At 37.7% G+C, this 17,879-nt stretch overlaps 1 protein-coding gene across 3 annotated transcripts in view; it reads left to right on the top strand.

Moving 5' to 3' along the window:
• LOC126817346 (GTPase IMAP family member 4) overlaps nucleotides 1-17,879 on the top strand; it is a 113,962-nt gene that overhangs the window by 80,601 nt on the left and 15,482 nt on the right. Inside the window, exons 3-4 of one of the 3 annotated variants that reach the window (XM_050544539.2) lie at nucleotides 4,007-4,034; nucleotides 6,409-9,017. The exons of 1 other annotated variant lie outside the window; for it this stretch is intronic. In XM_050544539.2, coding sequence (XP_050400496.1) covers nucleotides 4,007-4,034; nucleotides 6,409-7,712 — 1,332 coding nt within the window. In that variant the 3' untranslated portion in view covers nucleotides 7,713-9,017. Of the gene's footprint in view, nucleotides 1-4,003; nucleotides 4,035-6,408; nucleotides 9,018-17,879 lie in introns of those variants that run through there. One more of the 3 variants, XM_050544490.2, reaches the window with a different exon arrangement.

Here is a 17,879-nt window from a genome sequence, read left to right as displayed (position 1 = left end):
TACTCTCTCTGATTGGACTAAGTCTATCAGCCGTTTACTTAAACGAAGAATATACATGCAACGTTTGTCAGTTGACACTAGGCCTAAGTCTATTTTCAATGATGTTAGCATTGTTGAAAATCTCAATGCCTTGCATGACAAGTATGTTATTGTTCCGGCTGACAAGGCGTCAAATAACACAGTGTTTATATGTAAACGACATTATTTTGACTGTCTGTTCAAAGAACTTAATTTCGGGAAACCAATCGACAGTGCTACATATAAATGATCTACTCTTAGTAAGGATGAAATTATATCCAATCACAAATCTGTACTCACTTCATTTGGTACTCCGTGTGGAGATACCTATACAGATTTGCCCTTGTTATATTGGATATCTAAACTACATGAAAAAAACCCTACAAGCAACGTTTTATAGCAGGTTCATCCCGTTGTTCCACAAATAAAATAAAACCAAGTACGAACAATCCAAACCATAAGACAGAATTCGAAGTCCTAAAAAACGTTATAGGCAAAATAGTGTATTCAAGCAAAATAGTGTAATCAGCAAATGGACTGCTTCTCGTGTACAAAATACACGACAAACAGTGGTAACCGGTGTCCGGAAGAGTAAGCTTACCCTGCCTGGCGCCACACCCGCCATAGCTGCATCCAAACTATTAGGCGAAATGTCGGTAAAATAGCGTGATTGGCCAATGAACTATCGGTATGCAAAATGCACGCGATGAACTGTGTTAACGATGTAGTAGACATTATCAGGGAGATAGTAATAGTATACGTGTCAATTAAATATATCTAGAATAATAGCCGAGAGAGACACGTTATATTTACCAATCAAATCAATATGACGGCCATAAAACTTTTTAAAGGTTTTAATAAGTTTAGTGCGCAAGTATCCTTGTAGTTGAAGCTTAGATGACAAATGCCCCGATCTACTTAAAAAATCAGAATAAAAGGAACAAGCTCTCGCGTAACGGATTAGCTGAGACTGCCATCCAGTGTAAGCTTCGGATCAAGATGTAAACCCCTTCTTTGACAAAGTGCATACACACAGTCTTGGATTTAGAAAATCAAAATCCATTGTCCGAAGCCCATTGTTGAATAGAATTCAAGCAAAGCTGCAACTGAGGTTAGATTGTCTGCATGCTTGTCGATCAGTAACAAATCTGAAAGACATGAACATAAAGACAGCCGTCGACCCCACGTCGGTAAAGTACCCCTTTTCTGTCTGCCCAGTTAGCCTAATGTGCGATATTTTAGTATGTTTACGGTAATGTTTGGGGGGGGGGGGGGTTCTACTATATATATATACTTTGCATTGATATGTCTTAGAATGTTATTTTCTCATATAAAGGTAACAATTATATTCGTGATAATTATATATAGGTTTTTATTGGCGCTAGGAATATGTGTGCTAACTTCATTTCGAATCCGGGTACTGGAATACGGGTGAGAGATTCCGCTCTTTGTATTAATTGTGATAAAAAACAACAATGTGGGAGATAATTACTTCCCTGATTAAATGGGTAACTTAAACGACCCATCTTCTAAAACGTTTTTAATGAAGATAGACAAGCAACCCCGCATGTGGTATCATAAGCTTTCTCCAGATCTAAAAATATAACAACTAAATGTTGTTTATGGATGAAAGCACCCCTGACAAACGTTTCAAATCTAACGACATGATCAAGAGTGCACCTTTGGTACCGAAATCCACATTGGAGGTCTGTAATGAAGTTGTTGGACTCAAGGTACCAAACAAGCCTTCGATCGATCAATCACTCCATGGTTTTGCAAATATAGCTAGTTAAAGCGATCGGACGATAATTGGTGGGATTCGAAGGATCTTTACCAGGTTTAGGGATTGGAACTATTGTCGCTTCATGGAAATTCCAATCCGGGTATAACTGTCTAATAGTATTAAAAGTGTAGAAAAAAAGTATATTGTTTTAAAAACCGGTAGTGAATTTCATCTGGGTCAGTTGCAGTATCTCGTGCTCGCTTAAGCTAATCATGATAAATTATCATTGTAGCATCATTACGGGACTTAAGTTAAGTCGCCTTTTCTCCTGTTGATGTTTAATGCACCGAAAGGCATCAGAGGAGGAATTGGATAATGAATTGAATGAGAATGTACTGGCAGTTAAGTCGCCTTTTCTCCTGTTGATGTTTAATGCCCCGAAAGACATCAGAGGAGGAATTGGATGATGAATTGAATGAAAATGTACTGGCCAGATAATTACCAATATCAGGAAATGTTGTTAAGGTGGTATTATCAACATTAAAATGGTTAACTGATAACGCAGTATTTTTACCTTTAATCCTACGAATTCTAATCCCACACCGACTTTGATGTTATGCGGAAATTCATCTTTGAGAAGTAACCTTACCATGCAGATCTTTTTACTTGGCGTATGGTTTTACGGGCCTTTGCCCGAACCATTTGGTATGCAACAATATTCTCCATGAAAGGGTGACTCTCAAGGCGTCTTAAAATACGATCATGCTCTTTAATAGTAAGTGCAGGAAGACCGCACTACACGTAAAACAAAAATCTACAAGATAAACCTGCGAACAACAGAAAATAGACATTGCACCAAATAAACAAATATCAAATTAAGTTGCAATCATTATAATACCATGGTTTATTGAAACGTTTGGGCTCAGTCGTGGTCTTCGGAATCGCCATTCTCATGAGTTACATCCTGAAGTATTGTAATGAATAAGGCCATGGGTTCATCTGTATCTTCCAACTCCTTTGCATCAAAAGAGAAGAGACACGGAGATTTAAAAAGAGCCTAATCAGTCTTATGCAATGACAGACCTTATGATACAACGTACACGCGCTAACCATTCTTTTAGAATTAAAAGAGTAATGCGGTACAACTTTGGCTAAAGGTTTTGATTTTAATAATGAAGTAACGTGATTCTTCAGCACATTCCAATAAAAGAGTACCATTTCTCTTTGGGTTTTTTACGCTTTGGGGCTCACCGGCCAAGCCAGCAAGACCTTTAACAATCAAAACAGATGAGGTTTTAGCTAATTTGATATCATTCGTACTCTGCATAACCAGAAATCTAGGCCAGGTTCGGGAAGTTTTACTTGGTATATTATTAGGTTTCAATTTCTCGGTCGACGTTCGTTTTAATGAACGAGTCTTCTTCGATTGGGAAGCCATGAGTATAATTTTAAAGATTCATCCCTGCCTGCTCTTCAACCACCAACGGGTTGCAATATCCATGCAGGCTACTGCGAGGATATCCAGCGCATACGCCTTATGAGGACAGACAGGGATATACCTTGACACAGTAAAGATATAAAATTTTACTCTACCTAGTTGACCCAAGCCGCTGCTTTAGATTAGGCACTAATTGTTTCATGTAGGGGGAAGCAGTATCGGGAATAAAGCTTTAGGCGTAATGGATAGCACTTTAAAGTCGATCTGGAGTTTTACTATACCATGTTAACTATTTCTTTCTTTGTTTAATGTATATATATTATCTTACTATCAAGGGAGAGGGGCTTTACATAGGCTAAGCATGTTCCCCCTCAATCCCATTCAGACATCCTGAATATTATTTAAAAAAAAACCACGCTGTTTCGTATCTAGACAATTATTACACAACCTTCGAACAACAAGTAATCTACGCCAAATTTAACTTTATTCATTCAGATTTTCCGGCGTGATTCCCCCTTGTCAGTGATGCAGGACGGAGGGCCTGACAAGGACAGCTGTCTAGTCATTCGGATGAGACGAAAAACCGAGGTCCCGTGTACACATTGGCATGCACGTAAAAGATCCCTTGACAGTTGGAATTCGATATAAGTGTAGGCCGTAGTGCCGCAGTCCGGGCAAAATTTCCCTCATAGCACACTGTATGGCGTATGCCCGTTTTCATTAGCCCAGTTCGGACCAAAATAGTAGGACGTTGAACCCAATTTCATTTCATTTTCTAAATCCATCAGACAGAAATGCATGCTCCCTTCTCGTTATTGTTTCAGAAGATGGCCTCCTCAACACAAGATTTGAATGGTACGTATTCACCACTTCAGTGGTTAGCTTTATTATTTGCAACGGTTGCACAGGAAGGGTGCTGGAGGCAAGGGGTGGGGTAAAAGACTATTGCAGAGGTATATGTGCATTTAATCTTGTGGGCGCAAGAAATAACCTACATATCATATAACCTACATATCATATGCACAGGATTTTCAATACATCAATTCGTCATATCAATACAAAATATCCTTTTAGATATCCAACGCTCATCATATTGCTATTTTCCCTGAAATCTCAAATGATATGCCCCTTAACAGTTTTGAACTGATATTCCTTTTGGATATTCAACGCTCACCAGTTTGCGGTTTTAACGAAATGTCAAATGATGTTCTTGAGTCCAGTAAAGACATCGCTCAGTAATACACAGTAATTAAAATTCCAGAGAATTATGAAGTCAGATATAATTGGTTATTATCGAAAAGTCCGGAAAACCACAAAAACCGAAAAATCATTAATACCGAAAAACAACACTGATAACTGAAAACCGCGTAAATACGGAAATATTGAAATATTAGAGCCCCCATTTGGTTGCCGAACTGCAGGCCTTTTCAGTAGTGCTCCTCGGACTCGATCTGAACCCCCACTGTGCTCATGGGATGCTAAATGGACTCGTAGCACCGATGGTCATTCGGACCGACCTGTGATCATGGGCTGCCAATAGAACCCCTGTGCTCCTAATAGGCTGGTATCACTGATGGTCACTCACATGGATCCCAGGGTGAGCCCATTGAACAAACTGAACATCTGTTGAGACCCATCTACTCTACTGGGGTGCGGGGACGTGGTTTTAGGACAATTACTCCATAACAATCACCCATGACGACAACCCCTGGGCAATTACCCCCACCCCTGGGTCGTAAGAATTGTGGGCACTCTTGGTTCACGCATAAATTCTTAAGGTGGCTCGTGGTTAAGGCTAGCCCACACATAAAAGTTGCTAGGTGGATCGAGTGTCAGGTTAGGCCACACATAAAAATTTTAGGTGGGTTCGGCAACGCATACAAATGGTGGGGCACTGTAGTTGGGTCATAAGAATTGGGGGCACTCCTAAATGGTGGGCGCTGTAGGTGGGTCATGGGTCACACTAGGCCACACACAAAAATTGTGGGAACTCTGGGTCATGTTTAAAATGGTGAGATCTTTAGGTGGGTAGTGGGTCGTACAAGGCCACGCTTAAATATGTAGTCGGATACTCTAGGATGGTCATGGATCATGTAATCTTGATTGTTCCCATGACGCGCCTACTTTTAGCCCATCACCTGAGTGCCCCACAATTTTATTCGTGTCCTAACCTGATCCATGACCCCCCTGTACTGAACCACAATTCGTATGCGTGACCTTCCGTGATCCATGACCGGTTCTGAGTGCCCGACCGGTCTTATGCCTGATCTAGCGTGATCCATGACCAGCATGGGGTGTCCCATTATATATATGCGTGACCTATTACCCACCTATAGTGAACACCAGTTTTATGTGTGACCAAGAGTTACCCGTATTCTTTTATGCGTGGCCCAACCTGAAGGATAACCCACCTACAGTGGCCTACAATTTTTAGAGTGCCCTCAATTCTTAGAGTACCCCGAATCTTAAGGCCTTTGCTGAGCGGGGTAATTGTTAGGGGGCGGTTGTCAAGCTCTAATTGTCATGGGGTAATTGTCCTAGAACCACATACCCGAACCCCAGTGTTGTTGATGGGTGTTCAGTTTGTTCAATGGGGTCACACTAGGATCCATGCGAGCCCATTAGGAGCACAGGAATGCCATTGACAGCCCATGGGCACAGTGGCAAGCCTTATTGGTAGTTGGGCGCCAATAAACCTGGGGCCTGGGAAAGCGTGAAGGCATGGAGGCTGGGAACCCAATGGAGTCCCTATTTTTTTCAGTATTTAGTTTTTTTCGGTAATTAGTTTCGTTTTTGTGTTGATGGTGTTGTTTTTTCGGTATATAGTGATTTTTCGGTATTTAGGGTTTTTAGGATATTTTCCGTAATTAGTATCAAAACAAAATTTTCTGGTGGTTTTATTTTTTTAATTTTTCGGTATTTAGTACAACCGAATTCTAGTGCAATTGGATTCATTCTATAGTAAGTATTGATTAGATTAACGAATCAAATATTGAGTAAAGCTTGGTGGTCAGATACTGCTATATATTGGGCAAAAGACAATGTCGCATTTTAAAATTCATTCTTGGAAAATTGAAAACAAAACAAAGTACACTTGATTTAATTGTAATCGTTTGGCCAGCAGGTTCAATTCTATACATTATTTTGACTGCGTCCTTAAATCAAAAATGCGTAGTCTACCTCCTACTATTAGACATAATAAATCGATCGATATTCTCTTAATTTCCAGAAATAAGAATAGTAATGGTCGGTAAAACTGGAGTAGGAAAAAGTGAAGTTGGAAACAGTCTGCTACAATATAAAGCGTTTGTTTCTGCCCCATTTGGAATCTCTGAAACAACACAATGTGAGTTTGGCACCAGAATGTTGGCAGATGGTCACAAGCTTGTCGTAGTTGATACACCAGGCTTATTCGATACAAGGAAGTCTAATCAGGAAACTGAAACGGAAATAGGTCACTGTATCAGCCTCACATCTCCAGGACCACACGTTTTTTTCTTTGTTATGGTCGTTGGTAAATTTACAAATGAAGAGAGCGCCGTGATCAATAATTTAAAAGATATTTTCGGAGAACAAGTGATGAATTTCGTAATAATTCTTTTTACACATAAAGATAAACTAACCCATGGAAATATTACGCTAGACCAGTATTTTGAAATATGTCCAAAAGAAGTACAATCTATCATAAAAGAGTGTAACGGTCGGTGGGTTGCCATTAATAATTATGCCGATCCTGTAAATCTGGCAAACGATGTAGAAGATTTACTACACGCAGTAAGAGAAACCATTAAATCCAATGGTGGTAAACACTATACTGGGGCTATGTATGTAGCCGCTGAAAAAGCTTATAAAGAACATCTACAGAAAATAGAGGAGGAGAAAAATCAGAGAGAAAGGGAACTCGATGAGAAAGAACGCCAACTTGATGAAGAGAGGAAAGAAAAAACACGGAAGCTGGAGGAGGAAACGGAAAAACAACGATTAAAGGACGAGGAAGATCAACGCAAAAATGAAGAGGAGAAACAGAAATTATTAGAACGGCGACGAGAGTTAGAGCGAGAAAGCGACATAAAATCCCAAGAGATGGAGGAACGGAGAAAGCAAATTGAGGAGGAAATGGCATCGGAAACAGAAAAGAATCGTATTATAATTGAAATGAAAGCACAAAATCTGAAGCTTGAAAAAGAAAAACAAGACAAGACCATGGAGCAAAAAGTCCACGAGATTGAAATGGAGAGAAAGCGGCAGAACCAGCTGCGAATTGAACAAGAAAAGGAGGCAGAACAACAGAAAGTGGAACACGAGAGAATAATACATGAGGCGGAGGAAAAGAAAAGGAGAATCAAAGATAGTCGCTTAAAAATGGAGAGAGCGGCGGAGGAAGCTGAGAAGAAACGCCTTGAAGCTCAAGCTAGAGACATGACATTAGCAAAAGAAAAACAAAAATTTGAAGCTGAAAAGAGAAGAAGAGAACAAGAGTTGGAGGAAAAGAGGAAGCAAGTAGAGAGAATGGCACGGAAAATGAATCAGTAAAGGCATTGAAATGGAACAAAATGAGCAGTCCCGTTCTGCTAAACGAGACGCCTAGCTCCGTTTAATTTCGTAGTTTTTTCCTATTTTTATTTTTAATTTTGTAAAATAATTTTTAATTTTGTAAATTTATTTTCAATTTTGTAAATTTATTTTCAATTTTGTAAATTTATTTTCAATTCAATATGGCATTCAGAACCAACAGGTTTACTTCGATCTTCCACAGTAATAGGCCTAGCTTGCACATTCAGCCTACCCCTTTTCAATTCAAAGTTGATTAATAACCGTACGACATAGCTGCCAGAAAATATTTCCATTTGGGTGAAATCCATAGAGCATGCCATGAAATTTAATTATGATAAAAGGTGTGTTTATAAATCTAAGCCACAAAGTAATTGTCCGGGCTGTAACCTAAGTTACAAACATATCTATAATATGCTGGGTATTCACAGTTAAGGGTAAGCATTATAATATTTAAGAGTATCCGTATAATCGGGTTTATTATTCAATGTGAATAAAAATTAGTAGTCGGACAATCAATTTTTTGCAAAATTAATCTTCAGTATAATTGCCTTGTGTTAATATTTTTCGTTAACAAACTCAAATGATCACAAGAAATCACGCCTTTTTTTTATTGTAACCTTCACCACGTTTCAACATTTTACGATGCTGTCGCACATCACGTGACATTTGCAGTGTTTTCATGAATTGAACTCTGTTGAAAATACACGCACAAATCTTGACTTTTCAAGTGAGAACTTTTTTATTCGTTGGAATATGTAATTGTATAATGGATTTTATTTAACCTGGGGTAATTTCAACACACAGGTAAGTTTATGATAACAAGCCAACAGTGAGGATGATGTCCCCCGCAGAAATCCAAAAAATAAAACAGATGACACATATTAAAGTAGCTAAGTCTCTAACTCAATATCATCCAAATTCTTCAACATTAAAAACACGAATTATTTGTCAATTTATATCAACATTGATGTTGTGTGATCTTACCGGGAAAAGATGGGCTTCTGGTATCCAATATTTAAGGCAAAATAAACATTTTACCATTGATGTTTCAGCGCCTTTGTAACAAGGGACTCGAAGAACGAGGCTAGACCTATTCCACAAGTCATGTCAGACGGTGACTCATATTCTTATCTGGAGTGCATGCACTGGAATAACCAGACTCTAGAGATTGCCATTCCATTGAAACTTTTGACGTATTTCGCCGAACATAACTGATTAGAAATGTAAAAACAGAATTTAATTAGGATTCGATATTTGTAATAAATAGTCTGTGATTAAAGACAACACCGTCTTGTGTGTGCAATGAATTCTCCTCCGAGAGAGAGAGCGGTAAGTCACGTGACCTCATTAAATATACATGAACACCATATGTGAATCCCGAATAACGAGGTGAAAAACAAACAGCTCGTTATTCGCTGCAGAATAACAATGTGGACTGTTTTTCGTCTAGAGGTCGTATTTGGCATGCATCATTCTAGTCATGGCTAGCTGCATATTTGAATCCCAAATAAAAAGTTGAATAACGAATATCGAGGTAGCTTGTCCCTCGTTATTCGCGAATAACGAAGTGACCACCTCAATAACGAAAAACGATTCAACTTCACACTGCCAGTTATGTTCCAAAGTCTCAACCAATCACATTTGTTACATAACAACAGATGTTATAGACGCTTCCTATCATCTTGACACGCGAAAGTGATTTTAAACCTGTCTACTATCGACACCCCTGGGGTCTTATGTTATACTATTCAAAAAAAGTAGGGGATATTTGATTTTTAAGTGTTATTAAAGTCACCTAATGAAACTGACGAAGAAACAAATGACAAAATGAAATGAAGTTCACATTCATCGATTTATTCCAAATGATCGTTAGACTAAGTAAGGCACAGACTGACCATTATAAGGGTAAAATGATACCCGAGGTCAAACAGCAAAGTTACCTCAGCATCACAACCAAGTCAGTAACGGGTAAATCCTCCTCTGTTTGCCAAACAAGCATTGATCCGACGTGGCATACTCCTAATGAGACGTCTAAGGTCATTTTGGTCCAGATTGTCCCATTCCTGTTGCAACGCAGCAGCAAGTTCTTGGACATTGGCAGGACGTTGTTGACGTTGACGTAACCTCTGTCCAAGCATGTCCCAGACATGCTCGATGGGGGAGAGGTCGGGACTCAGTGCTGGCCAAGGTAATGTGGTGATGTTCTATTGTTGGAGGTAACCTGTAACGATCCTGGCCCTGTGACATCTTGCGTTGTCATCCTGGAAGATGAAACGGCGGCCATGACGTCGTGCGAACGGCACAACATGGACTGCCAAGATGTTGTCCCGGTAGTACTGGCCTGTAACACGCCCTGCAACAACATGTAAAGCCGTTCTTCCAGCAACAGTGATGCCTCCCCACACCATAACAGAACCACCCCCAAATCGATCATGTCTGATGACGTTAACGTCTTGGAAGCGCTCGTTTCGACGACGCCACACCCTCCTACGTCTGTCCAAAAAATCAACAGTGAACCTTGACTCATCTGAAAACATCACATTGCTCCAGCGTCGATTATCCCAGTGTTGACGATCCCTACACCAACGACGTCTTGCCTGAATGTGATGATCTCTCAAACAAGGGATCACGCGAGGACGTCGGGCGCGAAGGTGACCCCTATGCAGTCGATTCCGAATCGTCTGGCCACTCACTCTCACACCAGTGTCTGTTTGAAGACGAGCGCTGATCTGATTTGCTGTGATGACACGATTTCTCAAGGCCAAGGTACGGATAAATCGATCCTGGGCTTGAGTTGTCGACCTGAGCGTGGTCTGTCCTGTACAGATTGTGTATCACGGTATCTGGACCATAGCCTGCTTATGACAGACTGAGAAACATTCATCGTCCGCGCCACAACCGCCTGTGTTGTGCCGATCTGTAGCATGCCAAGGGCACGTAACCTTTCATTTTGGGTAAGCCGACGCATATCAAAATTTGTTTTCTGGTCACTAAAACAATTAAACTGATGTTTCCACCCTGGAATTCAATGCCACAATGACTGTAACATTCAAAGTCAGAGTCGTGCAAATCGTGGGTTGGACCCCCATGATGATCCCAAGCATCACCTGCATTCCATGCGGTAGCTATTGGTGCGTTTGGGCGTCACATGTAACTGGAAATGTTTCTTCTGTTAGGTTCTATAGTGACTTTTTTCGTAGTCATTTGCATATTTTAGTATTATGCCCCCACAATCAAATATCCCCTACTTTTTTTGAATAGTATATTATGTAATCTTAACTTTAACTTGTTGTTGGCATGTTTTATTTAAACTTTCTTTGTCTGGGTTTATAAAACCCAGTTAACTAACAAATCGAGAGACAGGTCCGGCTAGGACAGGCCACGCCGGTCTGGAGTTAAGACCGGACAACGGCCATGTAATATAAGTTAGTTGGGAGTTGGCACACTCGTGCCTAGCCGAGCTAGGACATGGCTCTCTCAACACAAGCTAATTACGGAGTCTTAAGTTTTGTACATAATATGTTAGAAGAAGAATAAACGTATTATAAGATGTTAAACTAGTCTTGTCATCTGAACTTGATTAAAGAATTAATACTGTCACATATTAATTGGCGCCGTAGACCAGAGCAACGTGTAAAGTACTATATACCACTAGAAGACCACAGGCCACAGCTATTAGTATTCACAGGTAAGTATTTTTCTAATACTACCAATGGCACGGTGAATACTGAAATGGTGCTATGTATTATAATTTAACTGGGAAATCAGCAGTTTATCATCACGCTTTATTAAATATCATGGTGTAGTTAAAAAATTTAATATATTGCCTTTCAAGCTAGTAGTAGAACAGTCCTTAACTATTTGTAGGAAAATGACTAAAACAAAATTGTATATATATTGTTTGTTTTACAATGGGTCATGTTGTTTTTAAAAGATTATAAATTATAATTGTTTGTTTTTGAACACATATTTTGGCATTTAAAATAAGTATTAACAGGTTAATATCGAGAAGTAAAATGTTTTGTGATTGTTTAACTAGAATTGGTTTAACAGTATCGTAATTTGGAATTTAACCCAATAACATTCACACAGTATTAACGCGTTTATCTCTAAGTTTTTTTGTTTTGTCTATACGTGTATATTACCCCAAATGTTAATGGGATGCCCCGATATTTATGGGATGACCCGATATGTACGGGAGAGAGTTTTTTTTTTTATTTTGTGATACCCCAATAATTTGAGATTGGGATGCCCCGATATGTTACGGGAAACGTTTTATGTGAAAATCCAGTCAGGTGGGATTGGTTTAACCCCAGGAGAGGGTCGTGTTCAGAATTAAGAGCGAACGTATTGTCTTGTGTTGTGTTTAGAGATAAACTGTTATTCTTTGCCTATACCGTTTGTTTTTGGAACACAACCGGTGTAGGCTGTCATTGATAGTCCGTTGGCCAATCACGTTATTTTGCCGAGATTTCGTCTAATAGTTTAGATGCAGCTATGGCGGGTGTGGCGCCAGGCAGGGTAAGCTTACTCTTCCGGACACCTGTTACCACTGTTTGTTGTGTAATTTGTACACGAGGAGCAGTCCATTTGCTGATTACACTATTTTGCTTGAATACACTATTTTGCCTATAACGTTTTTAGGACTTCGAATTATTCTGTCTTATGGTTTGGATTGTTCGTACTTGGTTTTATTTTATTATTGAAGATTGGTAAAATGTGTTCAGATCATCATTATTCTTTATCTCGAGATAAAACAATATGCCATCCTAATTTCAATTCTATCCATGTAAATATCGTTAGATAGCTAATTGAAGTCTGTTCCACTTGCTAATTTGATTAACTATTAATTAAGTGCACTCCATGATATGATAAACAGATGATAAAACTTGGGCACATGTGACAGTTATAATACACTTCATAGCACATATCATAACACACCGTTCCTGCCAGGCGGTATGGAAAAGATAAGACTACCGGAAAACACTGACCCCTTGCTATTACAGAAAACTTATACGAAGAAGAAGCCGACGGAATAAAAGAAGAAAAAAAAAATGAATTTGTATCTCCCTACAGTTGACCACAACGACGATGTACGGAAGAAGAAAATGGATATAATTTCTACATTGCGCGTGTGACCATTATAATAATATTATACATTCGCGTGTGTTACCATGAAAATAATTTATATAGATGTGATTTCAGTTATTCGCGTGTGTGCAAATTAGAATAGTTTGCGTTATATATTATATATACGATCCCCAGAACTGTGTATAAACAGTAAAATTATCTACGATATAATTATGTGATTTCAATGTTATGTGATTACATTTTTTTTTGTTTATATAACTTTTAATCAGTGTATTGTTATTTTTCGTATTTTTGTTTATATTTTACTTAAAGTAGTTATTATCGACTCCATTTGTATTTAATTTTGTAACGGTCTAAAAAAATTATTTTATATAATTCATAACTTTATTCAAAAAAAAGGGAAGGTATGTTACATAATAACAGATGTTATAGACGCTTCCTATAATCTTGACACGCGAAAGTGATTTTAAACCTGTCTACTATCGACACCCCTGGGGTCTTATGTTATTATGTAATCTTAACTTTAACTTGTTGTTGGCTTGTTTTATTTAAACTTTCTTTGTCTGATTAGCATGTATCGAATGTTAAACCTGATATGATATATGATACATTAGCCAGATGCCTAATATAAGATCCCTTGTTTGGAAGGGTTTATAAAACCCAGTTAACTAACAAATCGAGAGACAGGTTCGGCTAGACAGGCCACGCCGTTCTGGAGTTAAGACCGGACAACGGCCATGTAATGTAAGTTAGTTGGGAGTTGGCACACTCGTGCGTAGGCGAGCTAGCACATGGCTCTCTCAACACAAGATAATTACGGAGTCTTAAGTTTTGTACATAATATGTTAGAAGAAGAATAAAAGTATTATAAGATGTTAAACTAGTCTTGTCATCTGAACTTGATTAAAGAATCAATACTGTCACACATTGCTCATCTCGACTTAGCCTTAGTGAATAATGCACATTCACGTAATAAGACACCTACAATAATTTTGAACACTCTACTTCAATTAGAAGGAGAGTTATTGTGTTCCAAAGTCTCGACCAATCCGATTGAAGTCTCTACTTTGCCTAAACAGAAAATGCTCAACATCGAACCTTGTTAATGTATCGATGTAATAAAACTATACACGAAGTTTCACCACTATCACTCAAAGTTATCGAGCTCCAAAGTCTCGACCAATCAAATTGGTTATCACTTTGCTTACCCCATAAAGCAATACGAAAATTCATAGATAGCGGTATTCTTGGCGAAATTAAACCAAAATGAAATGGGGTCTATCGTCCTACGTTTCTACACCATCTAGTCTAATGAGACAGACTTACGCCATACAGTGTGTCATGGGTGAAATTAAGTCCGGCAGCCTCCGCAAATCACAGGGACGGAATTAATACTGTCAGAAATATTATAACGCTTAGTTCTGCCAGTGTTTATACTAGCTAACGATGTTATATAACCCACAGACATATATTTCTATAATATAACCTATATCTTTCGGCGTGGTTCTCCCTCCCTTTTTATTGATACAAGACGGAGGGTCTGGTACGGACAGTGACTAGTCGTTCGGGTGGTATAAAGAGAAATTTTTAGAGCAGTAAAAGAATATAGATAAAAAGTATATAAATATTAACTGGCTTAACAGTAAAAAAAATAAAAGTAGCCAAATCCTGCACTGGTCTTTAAAAATATTGAACAAATGCTGTTAAGCTTATATTAGAAATAATATTTGCAAACCATATCACGTTCGATATTGTTTTCAATTTTAACACTCCTCCAAACATGAATAGAAATTAGAAAATAATTAGACGATAGTATATTAGAATTTTGAATCTAATATACTGCCATAGACCAAAAGTATACACAAATCCGCAGAGAAAAAGTTTTCGCCTGATTTCAGTTTAAGAGCACGGGCCAAATTTGCGATTTTTAATTCACGTGGGGGAGAGAGAGAAGTGAGTATTAATAAATAATAATATATCACTTGAGTTTAGTTATAGAGCTTCCTGTATAAACTATTATTATCGCTTAAACGGCCAGCATGAGATACCAGCTCAGTTGGTAGGCCTATTTGATTCCGTTTAAATTGGTAAAGCCACAAGGCCTTTTGCATGGTAGCAAACGTTGCTCCCGGTTCAACCGTAGCAAAGATGTTTGTGTTACAATTATATTTGGAAAGTGCTTACCCAGGTCTATCATATATGTAATATCTGCTGACGCCAACATTGTTCTTTAAGTGGAGTGTCACCCACGTTTGGTTTTTATGATGCATTAATTATAATTTGTAAACATGTAATCATAATCTGTGACCATATGGTAATAAATAATTCACTTATGTATTTGGCTTTTTCGGTTTAAGCATTTTCAATCTACATCTTTCCATAGCAATATTTACAGTTCTGATACTCCCAACATTATTTCCCTTAAGAACCATAATAATTCCAAAAATAAATACAACAGCAACAAGATATTTCAGTTGATGGACTTTTTAATTGTTAATATCTTTGCTGAATTTGGTGGGGAAATATATCAGCAAGTGGTAGGTATCCCCATGTGCACCTTTGCTTGCTGATTCGTTTCTATATTCTTACGAAGCCGATTATATACAGGCACTCTTAAAACAAATAAACGATTAGTCAGACGTTTTAATTTCACTTATTGGTATATCAATGATGTTCTATCACTGAATAATCCTGAATTTAGTGATTATGTAGAATTCATATATCCTGATGAGCTCAAAATTGAAAATAGTACTAACAGTGAAAATTACGCTTCCTACTTGGATCTGCGTCTCGATTTTAAAAATTGCCATAAACTGAGTGTTAAATTGTACGATAAACGTGATGACTTTGACTTTCCGATTGTTAACTTTCCATTCATTAGTAGTAACATTCCTACATCACCTGCTTACGGAGTGTATGTATCTCAGCTAGTGCGATACGCGAGAGCTTGTTCCTTTTATGTTGATATTTTAAGTAGATCAAGGCATTTGTCATCTAAGCTTCAACTACAGGGATACTTGTCCACTAAACTTAAACCTTTAAAAAGTTCTAGGACCGTCATATTGACTTGATTAGTAAATATAGCATGTCTCGTTCGGCTATTATCCTAGATATATTTAATTGATGCGTGTATTACGTTCCTGATTATGTCTACTACATAATATCTGTTAACACTGTTCATCATTTGCATTTTGCATATGGATAGTCCATTGGCCAATTACGCTGTTTTACCGAGATTTTCTCTAATGGTTTGGATGCAATTATGGCGGATGTGGCGCCAGGCAGGGTAATTGAAATGAAATGTTGTTTTATGGCACGTCAGCTCCAACCGGGCTATATTGCGCCAAACATATGGTGATTTTTACGAGACAGGTTAAATTAGATCAGGCTAAAATTAAAAATAAAATACTTCTTTTATGCATATAAATAATTAAATACAAAAATGAAAAGGTTAAAGTTGACTGCTCTTAGGTGATAAATACACAAAAAAAAATAAATAAAATGTGGATTAAAGAACTACATTTGTATATATTTCATTACCGGTTGGTAATGAATTTATATGAAGACCAATCTTCAGTTTGTTATTTTTAAAGAATATTGAAGACATAAACCATGAACATTTAACTTTTACATCTATATATTATAGTATAAAATATAAAAATAACACCGATTTGCTTCTACACGTTTCAATATAATTTCAATGGCTGCCTGGTGAAATTATATTATTATCAATGGCTTCCTGGTGAAATTATATTATTATTATCAATGGCTTCCTGGTGAAATTATATTATTATCAATGGCTTCCTGGTGAAATATATAATACTGTACATTAGAACAATATATTACCAACAGATGGTCTTATTTAATTGATATTCTTTTAAAACCCTTTGTCCTTAAAATTAAATCGTATATAAAGGATGACATTTACTCCCTTAATAACCTACCGCAGGAAATAAACGATGAGGAAATGTTTGTAACATTGGGTGTCTGTAGTCTCTATAGCAATATCTCACATAATTGGTGCCTGGAGGCGGTCAGTTATTGGATAGATAGATTACCTGTACTTCGATATCCCCGTTTTTCAAAAACTTTTATTTTAAAAGCTATCGATAATACTTTCGAATTTGGAAAACGTAATTTGATACAAACTAAAGGCTGTGCTATGGGCTCAGTGTGTTCACCGGACCTTAGTAACCTCGTTATGGGATTTTTAGAAGAAAAATTATATAAAATAACTGAAAACAAAATTTGGTATTAACTATAGAAACTACATCGAAGAGAAATTTAAAAGATATTTAGACGACGTCTTCTTCATTTGGAAAACTAATCTTGGCCACATGCCATATAACAGATTTGCACAAACTTTTAAATGATTTAGATATTAATATTAAATTCACTATTGAAACTTGCTTTTTTAGATGTTCTCGTTAAGAGATTTAAAAATCAAATCGTTACAGATATTTACTCCAAAGAAACAGATACTATGAATTATTGTCCCCCGCCTTTCGAAGAAAGCAGGGGACTATTAAAATGGGTTCGTCCGTCTGTCTGTCCGTCCGTCTGTCCGTCACACTTTTTGGGACACAATAACTCTCCTTCTAATTGAGCTAGAATGTTCAAACTTGGTGTAGGTGTTTATTAGGTCCATGCCTTGATGGAGCTCAAAGATGAGCATTGTCGGCTTAGGGTAAGCAGAGATAAGCAATTTGATTGGTTGATGCTTTGGGACACGATAACTTTAGTTCTAATTAAGTCAGAGTGATGAAACTTGGTGTATAGTTTCATTACATCAATACCTTGACTAAGTTCGATAATGAGCATTTTCTGCTCAGGGTAAGCAGAGCGATAAGCAATTTGATTGGCCGAGACTTTGGAACACAATAACTCACCTTCTAATTGAGCTAGAATGTTCAAACTTGGTGTAGGTGTTTATTAGGTGAATGTTTAAACTTGATGTACATGTAGATGTTCATTAGGTGAATGTCTTGACTGAGTTCAATAATTAACATTTCGAGCTGAAGCTAGGCAGAGCTAATCGATTTCATTTGTCGATGG

Source organism: Patella vulgata, chromosome 1 (assembly GCF_932274485.2).
Source record: "Patella vulgata chromosome 1, xgPatVulg1.2, whole genome shotgun sequence".
Lineage (NCBI taxonomy): Eukaryota > Metazoa > Mollusca > Gastropoda > Patellidae > Patella > Patella vulgata.
The sequence above is the reverse complement of the archived record's forward strand: the minus strand, read 5'-3'. Positions and strand labels throughout refer to the sequence as shown.